General features: G+C 37.4%; 1 protein-coding gene across 1 annotated transcript in view; it reads right to left on the bottom strand.

Moving 5' to 3' along the window:
* Positions 1-20,341, bottom strand: part of SYK (spleen tyrosine kinase) — a 115,147-nt gene that overhangs the window by 39,703 nt on the left and 55,103 nt on the right. The window contains exons 7-10 of the mRNA XM_006872588.1: positions 14,698-14,754; positions 12,952-13,129; positions 2,303-2,512; positions 256-445 (exon numbers count right to left, since the gene is read on the bottom strand). Coding sequence (XP_006872650.1) covers positions 256-445; positions 2,303-2,512; positions 12,952-13,129; positions 14,698-14,754 — 635 coding nt within the window. The remainder of the gene's footprint in view (positions 1-255; positions 446-2,302; positions 2,513-12,951; positions 13,130-14,697; positions 14,755-20,341) is intronic.

Raw genomic sequence — 20,341 nt, 5'->3', positions numbered from 1 at the left:
TTATACAGTTATTTTAAATATGGAAATTGCTTATTAATAAATATACATTTCATATACATACTAACTACTGCTCTTAAGGAGTCCCGGTATGGTGCTGTGAGATAAAGCACTGGAAAGGCCAGTTTGAACCACAAGGTCAGCAGTTCAAACTCACAAACTGCTCCTTGGAAACTCTATACAGGGTCACTGCGAGTTGAAACTGACTTGACAGCACTTTACAACAACTGCTCTTAAGATTATCTAAGTTGTTCCTACCTTGTAGTAGTTTTCATCAGCACGAAGTGCTTTGGAAAGTCCAAAATCACTGATTTTGGCATAATGTTGAGTAACCAGCAACACATTTCTTGCAGCTAGATCTCTGTGAACAAAATTGCACTCCTCCAAATATTTCATTCCCATAGAAACCTGATGAACCAGCTCTATTATGTTCTTATCCTTGACGTGCCTGAAAGTTACAAATGAGTCAGTAGTGATAGTGGACAATGGTCTATTTTAGAATAACCAACCACACTCCCCATTCACACAGAAGAGATATTAATTAATTTCCTGTTTTCTTAAATAAAGAGTCACAAAGTGTGATGAATGATCTTATTCACAAGCAGCTATTCAAGACTAAATGCCTTTCTCTTTCTCCTGCTCAATGTATACGATTTTTATGTGGTGCTTCCATGAAATTGCATTAAAAACTATAGAACAGTTTATAAAGAGTCAGGTTTCATATATAATTAATCTAACACTCAACAAGTAATAAAATCTACCCTAACCCTTAGTTTCTTATCTATAAACTTGGGATAACACTAATCCCTTTCTATTTAGACTAGGATCAGCACTGGACTGTAAACCACAAGTCGGCAGTTCAAACCCAACTGCTCCCTGAAAATCCTTAACAGAGTCGTTATGAGTGGGAACCTACTCTATGGCACCTAACAACAACAACATAAAGATAAAATCTGAGTAAAGCAGAAGCATACGGTAGCAAAAAGGAATAGTCCATGAGTTGCAAGAGTAGAACTGCTTCACAGGGTTTTCTTGGTAGTAATATTTATGGAAGTAGATTACAAGGTCTTTCTTCTGCAGCTCTGCTGGGTAGGATCAAACTTTCAACCTTTAGGTTAGTAGCCTGATCCAGGAATGACCCAGAGGATTAAATTATTCCATGTGATTTCCTCCATCCCAATAATAGCTTTGTGTTGTTGTCGTTGTCAGGTGCCATCGAGTCGGAACCAACTCATAGCGACACTATGCACAGCAGAACGAAACAATGTCTGATCCTGGGCCAAGCCCACCACCACTGCCACACTTGACGCCATCAATGATGCCACCTGGCTGATCCATCTCGTTGGGTGTCTTCCTCTTTTTCTCTGACTCTCCATCTTACCCAGCATGACATAGTTTAACATAATGTAACTATTCCTAACTAAGAGTTAACTAATATTTTCAGAAGCAATTACTCATGAGAGCTTAGGGGTTGATTCTCAGTCAGATATACAAAATTATTATCTCTTATAAAATGCTTCTTTAAAAAGAGTGCATTCTATTCAGCTATAGGAGAATGAAGTTCTTATGTATGACATGGATTACCCTTGAAAATATTATGCTGAGTGAAATAAGTCAGACACAAAGGGACAACTATTACATGATCTGACTTATATGCAATATAGAATAGGCAAATGCAGAGAGATCAAAATATATTAGTGTTTACCAGGAATAGGCAGGAAAGAGAAAGAGGGAGTGATTGCTTAAAGGGCACTGAGCTTTGCTTAAAGGTGATGAAAATGTTTGGAAACAGATCATCTTTGTACAACACGTTGTTGTTGTTGTTGTTATGTGCCATGGAGTCAGTTCCAACTCATAGCGACCCTGCACAGGGTTTCAGAGGCTGTAAATCTTTACGGTTGTACAACATAGAGAATGTAATTAATGTCACTGATGTATACATGTAAAAATGACTTAAGTGGAAAATGTTTTGTTATATATATTTCAACATAGTAAAGAAAAAAAAAAAAGGATGTTTTCTGCATCTGTGAGGGGAGATTTCTTGTCAAGATGCAATGAGGCTGGATTTATCTTCATCTTTGGTCAATACAGAATGAGTAAGGGAGAATGTAGACAAAATTATTAGGTTAGAGTTTTTCACTGAGTATTAAGAGCAAAAGAGAATTTGACTCAAAGATGACATCTCTGTGCTCTCCTCTCAAGGTCCATGCTTGAGAGTATGTATCAATGCTAGGAAGAAGTGGGGAGTAGAGAAGGAAAGCAGAGGGACTTCTGTTCTTTTGAGGGGCAGCTGCAGTAAAGATACCTGTTCTGCTGCAGGTATTTATTAAGGGGCCCAAGTTCCGCCATCTCCATCACCAACATCCAGGACTCAGCCTCACAGATCCCAATCATACGCACAATGTAAGGGTTATCAAGCTGCTGCATGACATTGGCTTCTGCTAACAACTCATCTTTGAGAGCTGGGTCATTGGCTTCATTCTTCAGTATTTTCACAGCCACTGTTTTCACAACTCTGCAAAAAAGAAACCATAACAAATAAATATCCAAAATGGTCCACTCCTGTAATATTACCTTCTACAAGACACAATTCCTATGTACACATGATGTTATGACAGTATCCTGCATGTAATAAGTTCATAGTCTTCCAATTGTGTTCTCTCATTTTCTACACATAAAGTAACACCCCTTAACTTTAAAATAACAGGAGTTATTTTTCACTCCAGTTATTTTTTGGACATTGAAGAATGTCCCAGACTAGCAGAAGACCTAAATTGCAGAATATTTAAATAACTTTCAAATAAATCTTATAAGCTATGATATCCACAGATTCCGGTAACATCTTGCAATTGATCATCTCAGATTATGTATAATGCCTACACATGTGTTTGCTGTTAACTCCTGCCATGCTGTCCCCTGACCCATAGGGAATTCATTCACAATGGAACCAAATCCTTCCTGGTCCTGCATCACCCTCATGATTAGTTACAGATGTGATCCATAAGGTTTTCATTGGATGATTTTCAGAAGTAGATCAACAGGCCTTTCCTAGTCCATCTTCATCTGGAAGCTCCAGAGAAACCTATTCAACATCATAAACTGCACAAGCCTCCATTGACAGGTGGTGGCTATGCATGAGGTAGATTGTCCAGGAATCTAACCCAGCTCTCCTGTAAAGAAGGTGAAAAATTCTAACAATGAACCACCACACATGAATATAAAATTCCTTTATATATGTTTCAAATGAGTTCCTGGGTACATAATTTAAAAATATACATTGTTAAAGTTCATGGTTTAAAACACACTTTTTTAAAAAGTTGAGCTTTGTTTAGGAACATCTCAGTAAGTTTCCCAGAAAGTGAATCACTTTTCATTTTAAAATAAAATCATCACAAAGGTTATATGTAAATTCTTTAAAATCTTCCAATATGGTTGAACTTGCATAAATAAATTCATGGGACTTAATTATGCATGGGAATCCTGGTTTAGTGCTGTGGGTTACTGTGTTGGACTGCAAAGTCATTTTGAACTGCAAGATCAGCGATTCAAGCTCACCAGCTGCTCCTAGGAAACCCTATACAGGGCTGCTATGAGTTGGAACTGACTAGATGGCATTTAACAACAACAACAATTATGCATGGTTTAAAAACTAGAATCCTTCTATGACCAATTTCTATAGATATGGGAAATACACCTCTTTTTTTTTGAACCCTAAAACTGGAGGACATAAAAGGAACTATCCAATAAGATATCTAATAAGGAGCTCTGATAGTGTAGTGGTTATGAATTGGGCTGTGAACCGCAAGGTCAGAAGTTCAAAACTACCAGCTGTTCCTTGGGAGAAAGATGAGGCTTTCTGCTCCTGTGAGATTTAAAGTCTCAGAAATCCTGTACAGGGTCACCATGAGTTGGTACCGACTCCATGGAACATAATTACCACTAAGACATATGAAACAGGGGACTTGATGGCTGCTAGGGTAGAGGTGCAGTGAAGTTTGCCATCAGCAATACCACAGAATACCAGGCAAAGCAGATTCACAGCAGAGCTCCAAAATTTGGAACCACATAGCTTAGACAATTTTTAAAGTTTGATGGCTTATAGCTAGTGGAACTTGAATTGGAAGTAAGAAATCACATACTTTTGAATCTGCTGGGCTCAGAGGCCCAGAGCAGACATCTTGGGTGAGACCAAACGGCAAGACCAAGCAGGGGAGCAGAAACACAACAGAAAAATGCCGTGGGAACCTTGAAGCAAAGGTGGACAATACACTTTGTTGGTTTTACTTTGTTCTGATTTTCTTTTCTTTTTTTTTGGTATCTGGTCATTTGTCCCCTGCCACTGTTTGTGCACCTCCATTCTGGTGACTAGAGGGGGTGCCTGAGCAGGTGGATAACTCCCAACCTCACCACTGGTGGGTTCTTCTGACACACACGCTCACAGATACTCAGCCCAAGAGAAGGCTATGAATGATTTTTTTAATTTTAAATAAAGGACAGGGCAGGGCAGGGCTGTAGAGAGGGAAAGAGAGTTTAAAAACAAAACAGGCTGAAAATTAAATTGAAGCCCGATGTACAGCATAACAACCAACAGTGGCACCTTGAAATCTCTCAGGCAGCTTTGAAAGCAAGAAGATGAAGAGAGGACATTAAAGTCATACTCATAAGAGGCTACAGATTTTCTTCCTTTTTTTTTTTTCAAATTTTATTTTTTACTTCTCTCCCGCCTCTCCCCTTTCTGTGATTATACACTGCATTATTCAGTCTAGTTTTGTTTTGTTGTTGTTGTTTGGGTATTTTTTTTTCTTTTTGCTGGTGCTGTTTTGCTGTTTTATGCTCCCCATTCTACTTTTGTGGGACTCTTCTCTCCCTATATTACACAAGAAGAGTCAGCAACTGCTGCTATATAGTCAAGCTACAATCACACTCTATAAAACACCAAAACCTAGGCAAGCACCAATATCAACCACCATATACCAGGGAGGCAGAAAACACCTGTGAAAGTTACTCTGAGTTAAGCAATAAGAAGAGTAAAAAGGGAAGTCCACATCCTGATCACATCTACCTGGAAGCAATCAGAAAGCAAAAACAACAACAACAACAAAAAACAAAAACACATACTCAATAAATATTAAAGCCACAGATAAACACTAAACATGTCCAAGAAGCAAAAGCAGAAGACCATATCAGCACATGTCCAGAAACAAGATAAAATGTCTGAGACAAATGACTAGAAGTAGACCAGGATTCCATTCTGGAAGGAGGGCAGACTTTGGAAATGCCTGAGAAGGAATTCAGAAAAAATATTATAAAATGTTTCAAAACATCTTAAAATAGAGTTGAGAAAAATAATGAAAGCACCACAGGAACAATCAAAAAAGATAGAAACAATTCAAAACGTACAGAAAGAGGTCCAAACCATCAATAATAGAATATCAGAAATAGACAATACCCTGAAAGGGCAAAGGAGTAGAATAGAAGAGATGGAAAGCAGAAATAGTGAGCTGGAAGACAAATCTCTCAATACAACTAAGATAGAAGAACAAAAAGAAAAAAGTATAAAATAATCTGAAGAAGGTCTAATGTGGGACAACATGAAGAGGAATAATTTAAGAATTATTGGGATTCCAGAACAAGAAGAATCGGAGAAGTCCACAGAGGAAATAGTTGAAGAACTGCTGAAAGAAAATGTCTCTAGCATCCGGAAAAGTGAACAGATAAACATTCAAGAAGCTCAACGAACCCCAGGAAGGACAGACCCCAAAAGAAAATCACTGAGACATATCATACTCAAGCTCTCCAAAATCAAAAGATAAGGAGACACTCCGGAAAGCAGCTAGGGAAAAGAGAAGTTTTACATACAAAGGCAAGCAAGTCAGATTAAGCTCAGATCTCTCAGCAGAAACCATGCAAGCAAGAAGGCAATGCAGAGACATATATAAAACCCTGAAAGACAAATTGCCAAACAACAATCTTTTATCCAGTAAAGCTATCAATCAAATATGATGGTGTAATCAAAATATTACAGGATAAACAGAAGCTAAGGGATTTTGCCAAAGCCAAACCTGCACTACAAAACATCCTAAAGGGAGTTCTGTGGACTGAGAACCAGCAAGAACAGACAACAACCAGAGATTGACATACATGGCAGCAACTCCCAGAATTAAGTTGACAGAAGGAAGAGTCGAGAACAGAACAAAACTATAAGAACAAACTCAGAAAATCTGGGAGGACAGTCTATGATTACAACAAGTACAATGTAAAAGAAGGTAAACACGTAGGAACAGAGATCCAGATGATGAGAAGATCAGGTAGATTACATGATAAAATAGACTACACTAAATGGAGAGAAAAAATAATGGACTATAAAGCAACCTCAAAGAAAATGAACACTTCACAACATACCAAGAAAATGAAAATCCAAGAAGAACATGGAAACATTAAAACTATGAAGAAACTCACAAGACAGAACACAAAAGCATGAACTCAAAAAAGGAAGACACACAGAACAAAGAAAGCAGCAACACCACAAAAAAACAAACATAATGGCAGCAATTAATCCATACCTATCAATAATTGCACTGAATGTAAATGGATAAAATGCACCTGTTAAGAGATGGAGAGTGGCAGAATGGATAAGAAAACAAGATCCTTCAATATTCTGTCTGCAAGAGACACATCTCACACTCAGAGGAAAAACAGATTAAAAGTCAAAGGATGGAAAAAAACTATGCCTAGCTAATTGCAATAGAACAGGAGTTACTGTTGTTATGTGCAGTGGAGTCGGTTCCAACTCATAGCGACCCTGTACAGGTTTTCCGAGGCTGTAAAACTTTACGGGAGGAGAAAGCCTCATCTTTCTCCTGCAGAACAGCTGATAGTTTCGAACTGAAGACCCTGAGGGTAGCAGCCCGATTCAAAACCACTATGCTACCAGAGGTGGAGTGGCAGTACTAATTTCTGATAAAATAAACTTTAAGGTTAAAAACCAGCATGATAGATAAAGATGGACATTATCTCCTGTTTTAAGGGACAATTGAACAAGATGACATAACCATAATAAATATCTATGTTCCCAATGAAAGAGTTCTAAAATATATAAGGCAAAATCTAATACATTTGAAGAAAGACATTGATGAATCTATAATAGTGGGTGATTTTAATACACTGCTTTCAAAAATGGAAAGAACAACAAGAAAGCAACTTGACAATGACACAGAAGAACTAAACAACACAATCAGCCAACTGGACCTCATAGATGTGTACAGAGCATTCAAACCAACAACAGCACAATACACATTCTATCCCAGTGCACATGGAACATTCTCCAGAATAGACCATGTCTTAGGCCACAAAACAAATCTCCATGAATTTACAAATATCAAAATATTACAAAGCATCTTCTCAGACCACAATGCTATCAAATTAGAAATCAACAATAAGAATACCAAGGAAATCAAGTCAAATACATGGAAACTGAATAACAACCTGCTGAAAAGCGACTGGGTAGTAGAAGAAATTAAACGTGAATTTTAAAAGTTCCTAGAAACAAATGAGAACAAAAACACAACATACCAAAATCTTTGTGATACCGTGAAAGCTGTGCTGAGGAGACAATTTATTGCAATAAACACACACATCCAAAAAGCGGCAAGAACCAAAATTAACAATTTAACACAGCATCTACAACAACTACAAACAGACCAACAGAAGGAAACTACAACCACCAAATGACAAAAAATAACATAGATTAGAGCAGAAATAAATGAGATAGAAAACAGGAAAACTATAGAAACAATAAACAGGACAAGAAGCTGGTTCTTTGAAAGGATTAACAAAATTGACACTCCATTAGAAACCCAAACAAAAGAAAAGAGGGAGAAGACAGAAACAACATGCATTAGAAACCACATGGGTGATGTCACAACAGAACCAAAGGAAATCAAAAGGATAATAACAGAATACTATGAAGAGTTGTACTCAAACAAATTTGAAAACTTAGAAGAGATGGATACATTTTTAGATAAACATGACCTACCTAAACTTATACACAGCGAATAGAAAACCTAAACAGACCCATAACAAAAGAAGAAATTGATCAGGTCATCAAAAGACTTCCAATAAAAAAAATCCAGGTCTAGATGGCTTCACGGGTGAGTTCTACGAAACATTTATGGACGAGCTGTCACCAATTCTACTCAAATTATACCAGAAGATAGAGGAGGATGGAAAACTTCCTAATACATTTTATGAAGCAAGCATAACCCTCATACCAAAATCAGGGAAGGAAGTCATTAAGAAAGAAAATTATAGACCAATTCCCTCATGAACACAGATGCAAAAATTCTCAACAAAACCCAAGCCAACAGAATCCAGCAACATATCAAAAAGATAATATATCCTGATCGAGTGGGATTCATAACAGGAATGCAAGGATGGTTCAACATTAGAAAAACAATCAACATTATCTTCCATATAAATACAAAAAAAAAATAAAAGAACCACATGATCATATTGATTGATGCAGAAAAGGCATTTGACAAAATCCAACACTCATTCCTGATAAAAACACTCAAAAAAAAAAAAAAAAAAAGGAATTGAAGGGAATTTCCTCAACATAATAAAGACCATACATACAAAACTAATAGCCTACATTATTCTCAATGGGTGAAACTGAAAGCCTTCCCTCTGTGAACAGGAACCAGACAAGGATGCCCTTTGTCACCACTGCTATTCAATATTGTGCTGGAAGTCTTAGCAAGAGCTATATGGCAAGACAGGGAAATTAAAGGCATCCAAATTGGCAAAGAGGAACTCTTTCTATTTGCAGACAATATGATTCTATATGTACAAAATCCCAAAGACTCAGTGAAAAAGCTACTAGACCTCATTCGAAGATTCAGCAAAGTGGCAGGATATAAGATCAACATACAAAAATCAGCTGGATTCCTCTATATCAAAATGACAGCATTGACTAGGACATTAGGAAAGCAATACCATATACAATAGCCACCCAAAAGATAAAATATCTAGGAATAAATATAACCAGAGAAGCTAAGGACTTACACAATGAAAACTACAAAACACTAGTACAAGAAACCAAAAGAGACCTACAAAAATGGAAGAATGCATCATGCACCTGGATAGGAAGACAACACTGTGAAAATGTCAATACTGCACAAAGCAATTTACACATATAATGCAATCCCAATCCAGATTCCAACAACATTCTTCAAAGAGATGGACAAAACAATTACAAACTTTATACGGAAAGGAAAGAGACCCAGGATAAGCAAAGTACTGCTTAAGAAGAAGAATAAGGTTGGAAAATTCTCACTCCACAATTTTAAAATTTACTACACAGCTACAGTGCTCAAAACAACTTGGTAGTGATACAATGAAAGATACATAGTTCAGTGGAACAGAATAGAAAATCCAGAAATTAACCGATCTACATACAGTCAACTGATTTTTGACAAAACACATAAATATTTCGCATGGGAAGGTGATAGTCTCTTCAACAGATGGTGCTGGCAGAACTGGAAAGCCATATGCAAAAGATTGAAACAAGACCTTCATGTCACACATTATACAATAACCAACTTGACATGGAATAAAGACCTAAATGTGAATCCTAGACTTATGAAGGCCATCAATGAAAAAGCACTAATTCAGGGAATTCACAGACTACAAAACATTTTGAAAACTATACAAACAAAACTAGACAAAATAGATGAATGGGACATACTAAAAATTAGAAACTTTTGTGCATCAAAAGACTTCACCAAAAGAGTAAAAAAGGAACCCACAGAATGGGAAAAAGTCTTTTGCAATGATACATCAGACAAGTGACTTATTTATAAAATATATAGGAAACTACAACACCTCTACAAGAAAAAGACAGACAAACCAATTAAAAAGTGGGCACAGGACATGAACAGTCACTTCACCAAGGAGGAGATCCAGACAGCCAACAAACATATGAAGAAAAGTTCATGATCACTAGCCATTAGAGAAATGTAAAACAAAACAATAATGAAATATCATTTCACACCAGCAATAACAGCAAAGATCAAAAAAGTAGAGGACAATAAATGCTGGTGGGCATGTGGAGAGTCTAGGACACTCCTGCATTGCTGGTGGGACTGCAAAATGGTCCAAACTCTCTGGAAAGCAATATAGTGCTTTCTTAGAAGGTTGGAAATAGAAATACCTTATGATCCAGAAATTCCTCTACTTGGTATTTATCCACAAGAAATACGAGCCATAAGATAAGTAGATAGATGTGCACACCAATGTTCATAGCAGCACTATTTACAATAGCAAAAAGATGGAGACAGCCTAAGTGCCCATCAACTGAAGAATGGATAAACAAGCTCTGGTACATACACACAATGGAATATTATGATAGCTTGAAGAATAATAAGGAAGCTGCAAGCCACCACATAGTATGGATGAACCTAGAGGGCATTATGTTGAGTGAAATTAGTCAGTCACAAAAGGAGAAACACTGCATAGGACCCCTACTATAAAACACTAAGAAAAATAACCCATACTAAAGGGGTGGAGGATTCTTTGCTGGTTGCTGGGATGTGGGGGGTGGGGTGAGGGGAGGCTGCGCAAGGTGGAACACAGGACAGGGAATAGACATAGGATAGTTAGGATGCTGGGGAGGGGAGCAATATACAAGAAGGGGGAAAGGAATGGAAGAACAAAGCGGATGGGAGAACAATTAGGCAGGTTTGCATGGGTTAAGTGGGACAGAGGTAAAGAATGATGTATGCACAACCTTGGAACAACAGGGCTCTGGGATACAGGGATTGAGACATGGTTGGAATGGGGAAAGGGGGATGGATAATGTTAAGATGCTTGGCTGTCTTTTGAATCTTGGTTTCCCTTGCATACCATTATACAATAGACACTGGAGGGGGATAGAAAGGACTGGCCAGAAATATCTCTATAGAAAGCTTATAAGTCTGTCTTCTGCCTATAACTGATTGAAATACCTAAAATGGGGCTACAACATGTCCAGTAAAGAAGGCTTCTTGCAGAGCCTCTGCATTATATAAGACTACAGGTGGAACCCTGAACAGCATCCAGAATCTTCAGAAGTGGGAAATTTCCATTTGAAAGGACGGTCAGACCATCCTGGAGCGCTAGAACAGAAGATACTTCTTGAAAGAAAGACCAACTGGAAAAATACAAAACAATATAGGCAGACCAACTGATTACTACAAGAACAAACAAGTTGCTCACCCAGGAGACATCAAGGCAAGTGGCCGGGTCCTCTCAGAGCAAACTCCCTTCCAAGACTAAGACTCAAGGTGAGTGCATGCTCTGATTAGTGACCACGTTCATCACCGATAAGGGAAAGTGAGGGAAAAACAGAAATGAAGCTGTGAGCTAAGCCCTACAATGTTTAAAAGACTCCTGTGAAACTGGGTGGAAACCTAGTTGGCCAGCAGTCTGGCAAGATCTGGGGACTCTTGGGCCCAGAGTCAGTGACACAGCCACAGAGGACTAGAGTGAAGAGAAGCATCCAGTTGATAAGAAGAGAGGGCATATGCACAAGAACACCCACACTTGCAGATAATACCCACTTGACCTGGCTTCAATGACTGGATGATGAGACCTCAAATAGAAGAAGAAAGAAGAGGAAAAAAAAGAGTAATGTGATATATTTTGATGAACTTGACCTACACCTATGGATGCAGTAGCTCAAAAGAAGGAACAAATCTTTACAGCAAGGATCATTCCCACCCCCTCCATACACAGGGAAGACAGGGATAGACAACTTGGACATTGGCTACCCAAAGGGGGGGGTGTTACAAAATCAAAAAGTGACTGTCTTACAAGCTTTCAAGAGGGAACCTAGATCCAGAGGATGAGGAGGAAGGTAGAATCTCCACTGAGTAGTATCCAATCTGTCTGGGCGGGGCTGATGAAATGAAATACGAATGAGTCTCTTGTGATATAATAGTGATTAAATGTTATCAGACTGATTGTGAGGGTTGGAAATGTAAAGGTAGACATTTTTTAGCAAGGAGGGGAGTGATTAACTTTGCATTCTAGGGTGGAGGCCCCTGGGACCATCAAGGAAGAAGAGCAGAGAGCGGGACCCTACCCAGAGAAGCAGTGACACCAGAGATAGAGGCAGAGACGATGACATGGAGAGAGGGAGCACCTGGGGACTTTAGACTCAGAGAGGAAGAGGGGCTGTGTGCTGATGACCAGGGGGCAGACTTGCAGGGTATACCCTTTGTTTGGTTGATGATGCATAGAGGGGATTGTAACCTAGGCCATGAAATGATATACGATAAGATGAATGTAAAACTAATGTTCTCCCATGTAAATTATCACATAATTCACAATAAAACATTAAAAAAAGATTTATGAAACAGAACAGGATATGTATAATATACATACAGAAAAGGGAAAATAAATTTAGTTCATGTAAAAAATTATATATATACTCACACACTAAGATTAGTTTAGTTAAGGGGAGTGCAGTGGCTTTGTACTATAAGTACTGGACTGCAAACCAGAAGGTTGGCAGTTTGAGGTCTGCAGTTGCTCCGCATGAGAAAGATGAAGTTTTCTGCTACCGCAAAAATGTACAGCCTCAGAAACCCTATATAGGGTCTATAAGTTGGAAATGACTTAACTATACTAGGTTACATTTATATATATACATATATATATATATATATATATATATATATATATGTATGTATGTTTATGGAGTCCTGGTGTGGCATTGTAGGATAAACAGTGGGCTGCTAACTGTAAGATCAGTGATACAAATCCAGCAACCACTCCTAGGAAACCTTATACAGGGTTGCTATGAGTCAGAACTGACTTGAAGGCACTTAACAACAATACATGTATATTTAGAAGTTTCTAGAACTGTAAACTCTTATTATAAAGGGAATGAAAAGATGGTATGAAGAGACTTACTTTTTCATTTTGTAGTAACCTTTCTTCACAGTACCAAAGTTACCAGAGCCAAGCTCTTTGTCTTCCAGGGTCAGCAGCTTTCGATCCAGATAGACCTCTTTCGGCCTTATCTCCTCGGGGTCTGCATAGGGGCTTTCATACACTTCAGTATCCATTGGCATGGCTTCTCTCTGGGGACCTGCAATGTATCCTTTTTGAAATTCCCATAGTTTGTTCCACCTCCTATCCTAGGGCCATATCGCACCTTTGAAGACACTGGTCATCTTGAGCAATATGTGACCTGTGTAAACTTTCCAACTTGTAGAGGAGCTGTCATCCTCCGTTCTACCTGACATCTGTTCTTACACTAATGTATGGAATGTTCTTCCATCTAAGAGTCATCAAGAGGGATCATTCACACCACAGGCAGACACATCATCTGGAGCTCTCTCATTGGTATGTGTTGGTTTTAACCTAAGTCTGAAAATTTTCTCTGATCCTTTACCTGTTAAGAGATGAAGCCTATGTCACCTCCCCTTGGTGGTTTTTATAATATTTTCAGCCATTATATCAGAAATGACATATGCGATTTCCAGGTTGAGGTTATAAAAGGCTATGAACTCCTACCTCATTTTCTGGAAAGCTTGCTCGTGAAGCCTGTGTGTGCTGAGACTACCAGACTGGAAGAAAGCCCAGAGTAACCAACATGGATAAACCAGAGAGGTTCTAATACTAAAAGAAGATGGAGAAATGTCTCACCAGCCTCAGCTGCTTTAGTCTACCATTGCCTTTGTCCTGTCATTCCAGCTCCAGAAATAATCTGACTGCAGGGGACCCTGAGCCAAAACCACCTAGTTGAGCCTTTCCCAAATTCATGACCTACAGGATTCACACAAGATAATGAGATTACTATTGTTTTATGCCACTAGTCAGAGTTCTGGTGTGGTGCTGTCGGATAAGCACTAGACTGCAAGCTCAGCTTGAACCACAAGGTCAGTGGTTCAAATTCACCAGCCACTCCTCAGAAACCCTATACATGGTTTCTATGAGTCAAAACCAACTTGAAAGCACTTAACAACAGCAGGCATGGGGGTAGTTTTTATAGCTATAGATAAACAAAACTAATATAATAATACACTGGGGCTACCAAGAAGGTCATTTCTGAGAAAAAGTTTTCTGGAGGACTACTGAGTTAATTATCTTGCCACAAGATGATCCTCTTGTGTCTTCTAAGAATCAGTACAATTATCTCAGTGTATCTAGCATTCTAGAATCTCAGACATCCCTTCAGTTCTTACTTGTAGTTAAGTGCCATCAAGTCAGTTCTGACTGTTATTGACCCTGTATAGGACTTCTAATGAATGGCTGGTGGATTTGACATATCAATGTTGAGGTTCAAACTGACCTTGCATTAAGTGCTTATGGCACCACACCAAGGCTACTCAGTTCTTACTAGTTATCCATAATTAAACTTTTGTTGATAGGACTTACATAAAAATATGAACTTTGAGTAGTATCTGAAACAACAGCCATGATTTTTATGTTTTATATATACATTTTCGGTGCTGCCATTTAACATAAGGGAGTCAGTGGCATACCATTTCACTCAGTGGAACATCAGCGTTCATAGATAATGCCAGTGTTCTGCTGCAGCCACTAGACAACAGAGTTGTTTAGTGCTAATCATCACTATATTACTCTATATAGCTAGCTGAGTCTGAAAATTTACAAGTGATCATGCCTGTGGCTGCCCTGTGGCTTTCTTACCTCGTTCAGTTGTCCATGGTCCTCGGTCTGACTCATAAGGATTAAACACAGAACTTTCTGGTCGGCTATCATGGGGAGAGGATGACTGAAGCACACAAATAGTAATAGGTTATTTTTCTTCATCACTAACATGTTGAGCTGATCTGTGTAATTGTTTCTAATTTCAAAAATCACACTTTATTTATGCAAAGGAAGCAAAAGAAAGAATCAGAAACAAAGACAGAAGAAAAATCAAAGCATATCTCATTCCTTGGACAACTGCTTAGGCTCTATGAAGGTTTAATAAAATTCATGCTACTCCAACTAAAGGAGCTCTTTAAGTGACTCAGAGGAATGGTGGGAGAATCAACTATACTTGTTCAGGGGGAATCCCTTCCCACTTATTGTTGTTGTTGCTAAATGCTGTTGAATCAGTTCCAACCCAAATAGCGACACTGTTTAGGCTTTCCAAGAAGTGGCTGATGAGTTTGAAACACCAACCTTGTGGTTTGAGCTAACCTTGTAGTCAAGCAATTGTCCTGCAACGCCACACCAGGAGTCCTTCCCACTTATATGCCCTTTCAAATCCTATATTCATACCCTAAAAGATGCTGTGGATTTTAATTTTTCCCTAGGATTCATTTTGTTCTATTAACTGTGTCTATTTTAAATAGCATGGAAGTTATCATAAAATGGATATGAAATGTCCATCTGTTGCTTCCACCAGCTCCCCAACACCAAAACATCCATGCTATCCAGTTTCTGCTTTCTTTGGTAGAGATCTAGCAATATTTAGATAGGTAACAAAGGATAGTAGGTACAAAAATATAAAGGTTCCAAAGAGGAAGGCTTGTGACTACCATTTCAATGATGATGCTAAATATCAATTAACTAATACCAAGGATAATCACAACACTCTGGGAAGTTGAGGTTCTTCTCTTGGCTTAACTGAAGGAAGATCATTCTTCCAGGAACTCAAAGAAAGCAACTGAGGTCTAGCTTTGAAGCAAAGCTTTGAAGGTCATTAACAGCAACCTTCCATATTATTATTTAGATTGGTATCAATTTGCATCATGAACAAACTGGGGAAAATCTACCCCTTTTATTAATAACAGATTTCCATTTTTAATTTATTTCTCTCCAGTTTCCTCAAATAAAGCAAAATTATTGCTAATAAAATTTAGTAACTAATGATTCAAGTCCATTTTCTGGATTTGAGTTAAAAAGAAATTGTATACTTCCATTTCCCTTATCAGTGCCCAAACAATGACCACAAAGAAATGAGATACTGCCAGATTTTGTAGTTGTTAAAAAAAAAAAAAAAGAAAACATTAAGTTGAATATTACAGAGTCACTTATCTTAAAGTGCATAGTACATTCTTCTCTTAATGTATTGCAAGCTCAGAAACCAAAAATATAATAATGAAGACATGACATGCCATTAACATCACCTGTCTCCAACAAACACAATTCCTTTATTTGTATCCTACAAATGTATGCTATCCTACAAATACATTGTATACTACATAATGAGTACTACAGAGGCACTGCTTTATAGTGGCCAAAACCTTGCTGATGAGGCTAAGGAACATCTGCTCTTATTTTTCAATGGAATATTGTTGGATTCATTTTCTCACAGATTATCTCACATTCTTTCTGAAATGTTCAATCAAAATAACTATAATACATCAAGAATGAAAATAGAATATAAATTTCAAGAGGCAAAATCATGTATTCACTACTTTAGTAACATATCATCCTCCCCATGGTGCTCAATAAAATGTGAACAAACATGAATGAAAGAATGAACAAATATTTGAGTTAATGAATGAAAATAACTTTTTTTTTGGCAGGTATATGACTCAGTACTAAGAAAATACAAGCAAACTACTAAAAACATGACAGAACTAAATATAATAGAAGGTCAGAGTTTAGCCAGGTACCAAATACACAAAATAAACATATACGATTTCCTATATGCCAGCATAAATAAATAAATAAGAGAGAGAGAGAGAGGAAAAAAAAAACTGCAATGGAAACTACTTCATTCATATAGTGACTATAGGGTTTCTGAAGCTTTAAATCTTCAAGGGAGCAGAAAGCCTCATCTTTCTCCCACAGATCATTTGGCAGGCTTGAACTGCTGATCAAGTGGCTCACAGTCCAGTGCTTATAGTATGAAGCCACCACATTCCCATGTTATAAAATGCTTAAGAATAAAAATATTCAAGATCTATATGAAAGAAACAACATTGTCCTGGGGAAAATAAAAGAAAACTAATAAATGGAGATACATCAGATGTTCTGAATGGGAAGATTTCATCTTAAAAACTTTCTATTTTCTCTAAAATTATAGTTTATATATCTATTTTCAACACACAATTGCTTCTTTTTAAACAAAAAAATTTGAAGCAACCATATAGCTATAAAAAAGTTGAAGTACATTACAAAAGACCTTTTGTTTTTTTCCCTGAATTATTGGTAAACTGCTGTTCTGTTTTTATATTATCCAATAAGTTAGTATATATTTCCTACAAACAAGGACATTCTACATAATCACAATGCAACCATAAATATTAGGACATTCTTTTAAATCAGGAAATTAACATTGATACATATGGCAATCCAATCATCAGGCCCCATTCAAGTTTCATAAACTGTTCCAAGAATTATTTACAGGAAAAATGTCCAGTTTAAATTCATGTGTGGTATTTAGTTTTTTGTCTTTTAGTCTTCAACAGTTCTTCAGTCTTCTTTGAATTTCATGACCTTCTTTGAGGACTGCAAGCTGGTTACTGTGTAGACAGTCTCTCAATATGGACTTGTCTGATGTCTCTTCATGATTGATATAGGTTATGCATCTTTGGCAGGGATATCATGGACCTGATGCTGTGTTCTTTTCGCCATACTATCAGGTAATGCAACATTTCAATTTGTCTTGTCACCGATGATATTACTGTGATTACTTTGCCCAATACACTTCTCAACTGCAGATTTAGTCTTTTCTACCTTTCTTCCTTCCTTTCCCTTTCTCTTTCCTTCTCCTTTTTTCTCTCCATCCCAACACTCCTCTGTCTCCCGCCTTCCTTCCTTCCCTTCCTTTCTGCTTTTTTTTGGGGCTTTAAAGAATGGGGATTTATTCCACTAGAAGTCTGAATTCAGGGCACCAGATGAAAGTCTCTCTCTGTCAGGTCTCTAGCCCTGGCATTCCTTGGTTCCTTGGTAATTCTCATGTGAAAACTATTTCCCCTGTTTTTGCTTGCATCTCTGTGCCTCAGCTTTTTTTTTTTTTTTTTTTTTAATGTATTGTGAATTGGCTGAAGGTTTTCAGAACAAATTAGTTTTGGGCTGAAGGTTTTCAGAACAAATCAGTTTTTGTTCAACAGTTCATACATACTTTAATGTCATTGATTGCAATCCCCACAATGTAACACCACTTATTCCACTAACTTCAATTTCAATTTCTCCTTATTTCCCACCCCTTCTGTCCTTGTGAACTTTATCCTTAGACAAATGCTGGCCTTTTCATCTCAAAAGGTTGATTATTCTAAGGAATACATATGTCTCTAGTGTTATAGTTCACCACATACATGGATCTATTATTAGCTGTGAGTTCTGGTGAGGCATTGTGGGTTAATGCGCTGGACTGCAAAATCAGTTTGAACTGCAATTTCAGCTGTTCAAGCTTACAAATTGCTCCTTGGAAACCCTATCGAGGGTCACTATGGGTCAGAACCAACTCAACAGCTTTAACAAAAACAACAATTTTTAGCTGAAGATTGAGACATGGGGCTCGATTCAGTTCAAAGCCTGAAAGGTGACTTGGGGCCACAGTCCCTACTGGACCATTAAGCCTAGCATTTTCTATAATTCTGAGTCTTAGTCTACATTTTCCTCCCAATTTATCTAGGACCTTCTAATGTGATTCCTCTCAGAGTGGTCAGTAGTGATAACCAAGCACCATATACTTCTGGTCTCAGGGTCATGGAGGTTGGGATCTGCATGGCCCATTAGTTCATTGCACTAATTGTTTCCACGTGTTTTCAGTTTTATTTTTTCCATTCTGTCCATTTAAAGAGCTCTAGTTGATGATGGAGGTACAAATTGCACATTTCATCTTTCCCAATGAATTCAACATTTAATAGAAGAAAAAAGTTTGAAAGTGAATGCTCAGTTGTAAATCATTTAAGGAATTTATACTGAATGAGCACTGATTATTTAAATAAATTTTAATAAAAATGTATTGCTGGTCCACATTATTATTATTTGACATTATTCTTTCTGCTTTCTATCTGATTATTTATTCTGCTCAAATCAACAATATCATCTTTTATGGATAGAGAACTCTTCCTTTGTACACCATATTTGATGATATTCATAAAACACATCCGTTTGCAGATTCCACTAGGTGGCGCTAGAATCAGACATTTTCTACCTTTCAAAAGGACAACTTGTCAGCTATCTTTAACTTATATAAATTTAGATAACAACACTCCAAAATAATAATCATAAAAAATTGTGTTCAGGCATTTGTTATGACTCCTGATCTTTTTTTGTCCAAGCTGAACTGTTAAGAAGAAAATATTCTTTGAATGCTTATGTTATCTCTAGTACTAGGAATACAGAAAATACAAGAGAAGAAAAAGTACTGCTCTAATGGAACTGACATACAAATTCAGTTTCTGACTTGGGGTTAATTATTATTTGTCATTAGGACAAATTTTTATGCCCACACAACTTAGAACAATTTCCTTTCTTGCTTTATAGCTCTGGCTAAGACTTCCAACAAAATATTGAATAGGAGTGGACTAGTTTTTTGTTTGGAATTTTTAAATTACCTGATGTATTTCTTCTTTTGTTACAGGTCTTTTCAAGTTTTGTACTTCATTCTATTATTTTAGTTAGGTCTTATTGTTCTAAAAATTTATTCATTTCTTCTAGATTTTCAAATCTATTAGATTATACTTCTTGATAGTATTCTGTTATTATTCTTTTTATTTCCTTAGTTGTGTTGTGATATTGCTTCTTATGCATGTTATTTGCATCTTCTTTTTCCTTTGTTAGATTTGTCAATGGTTTGTCAATTTTATTAATCCTTTCAAAAAGCCAACTTTTTGAAACTCTTTGTCTTATTGATTTTTTCTATTGTTTTTGTTTTGTAATTCATTCATATCTGTTTTGATCTTTATTATTCTTTTCTTCTTGTGGCTATAGGCTTAGTTTGCTGGCCTTTTTTTTAACTGATGGAGGTGTTGAGCTAAAATGTTGATTTTTTTGTTTTGTTTTGGATGTGTTCATTTATTGCTATACACTGCCCTCTAAAAACTGCTTTTAGGAGAACAAACAAGATAGCGGATTGGGTGGACGTGTAGTAAAGAGCTCCACCACCAACAACAACACAGAATACTCCACCAAGCAGGCTCAGGGGATGGTCCCAGAACTCTGAACCACATATAAAGGAATATTTAGAAGCTTGGAAGGCTTTCAGCTGGGGCATTTTGTGGCAGAAGCAAGAAATCCATTGCTTTCTAGTCCGGGACGCTTGGCTGCTCCGGGAGCCACCATCTTGGGTGAGACCAAGTGGGGAAAGGATCGGAGCGGCCACAGACACCTGGTAGAACTGCTGAGATAAAGGTGTGGACATTCATTTATTTTGGTAGCTGTT

Source organism: Chrysochloris asiatica, unplaced genomic scaffold (genome assembly GCF_000296735.1).
Source record: "Chrysochloris asiatica unplaced genomic scaffold, ChrAsi1.0 scaffold00205, whole genome shotgun sequence".
Taxonomy (NCBI): Eukaryota; Metazoa; Chordata; class Mammalia; order Afrosoricida; family Chrysochloridae; genus Chrysochloris; species Chrysochloris asiatica.
This window is presented reverse-complemented; position numbering and strand designations above follow the sequence as displayed.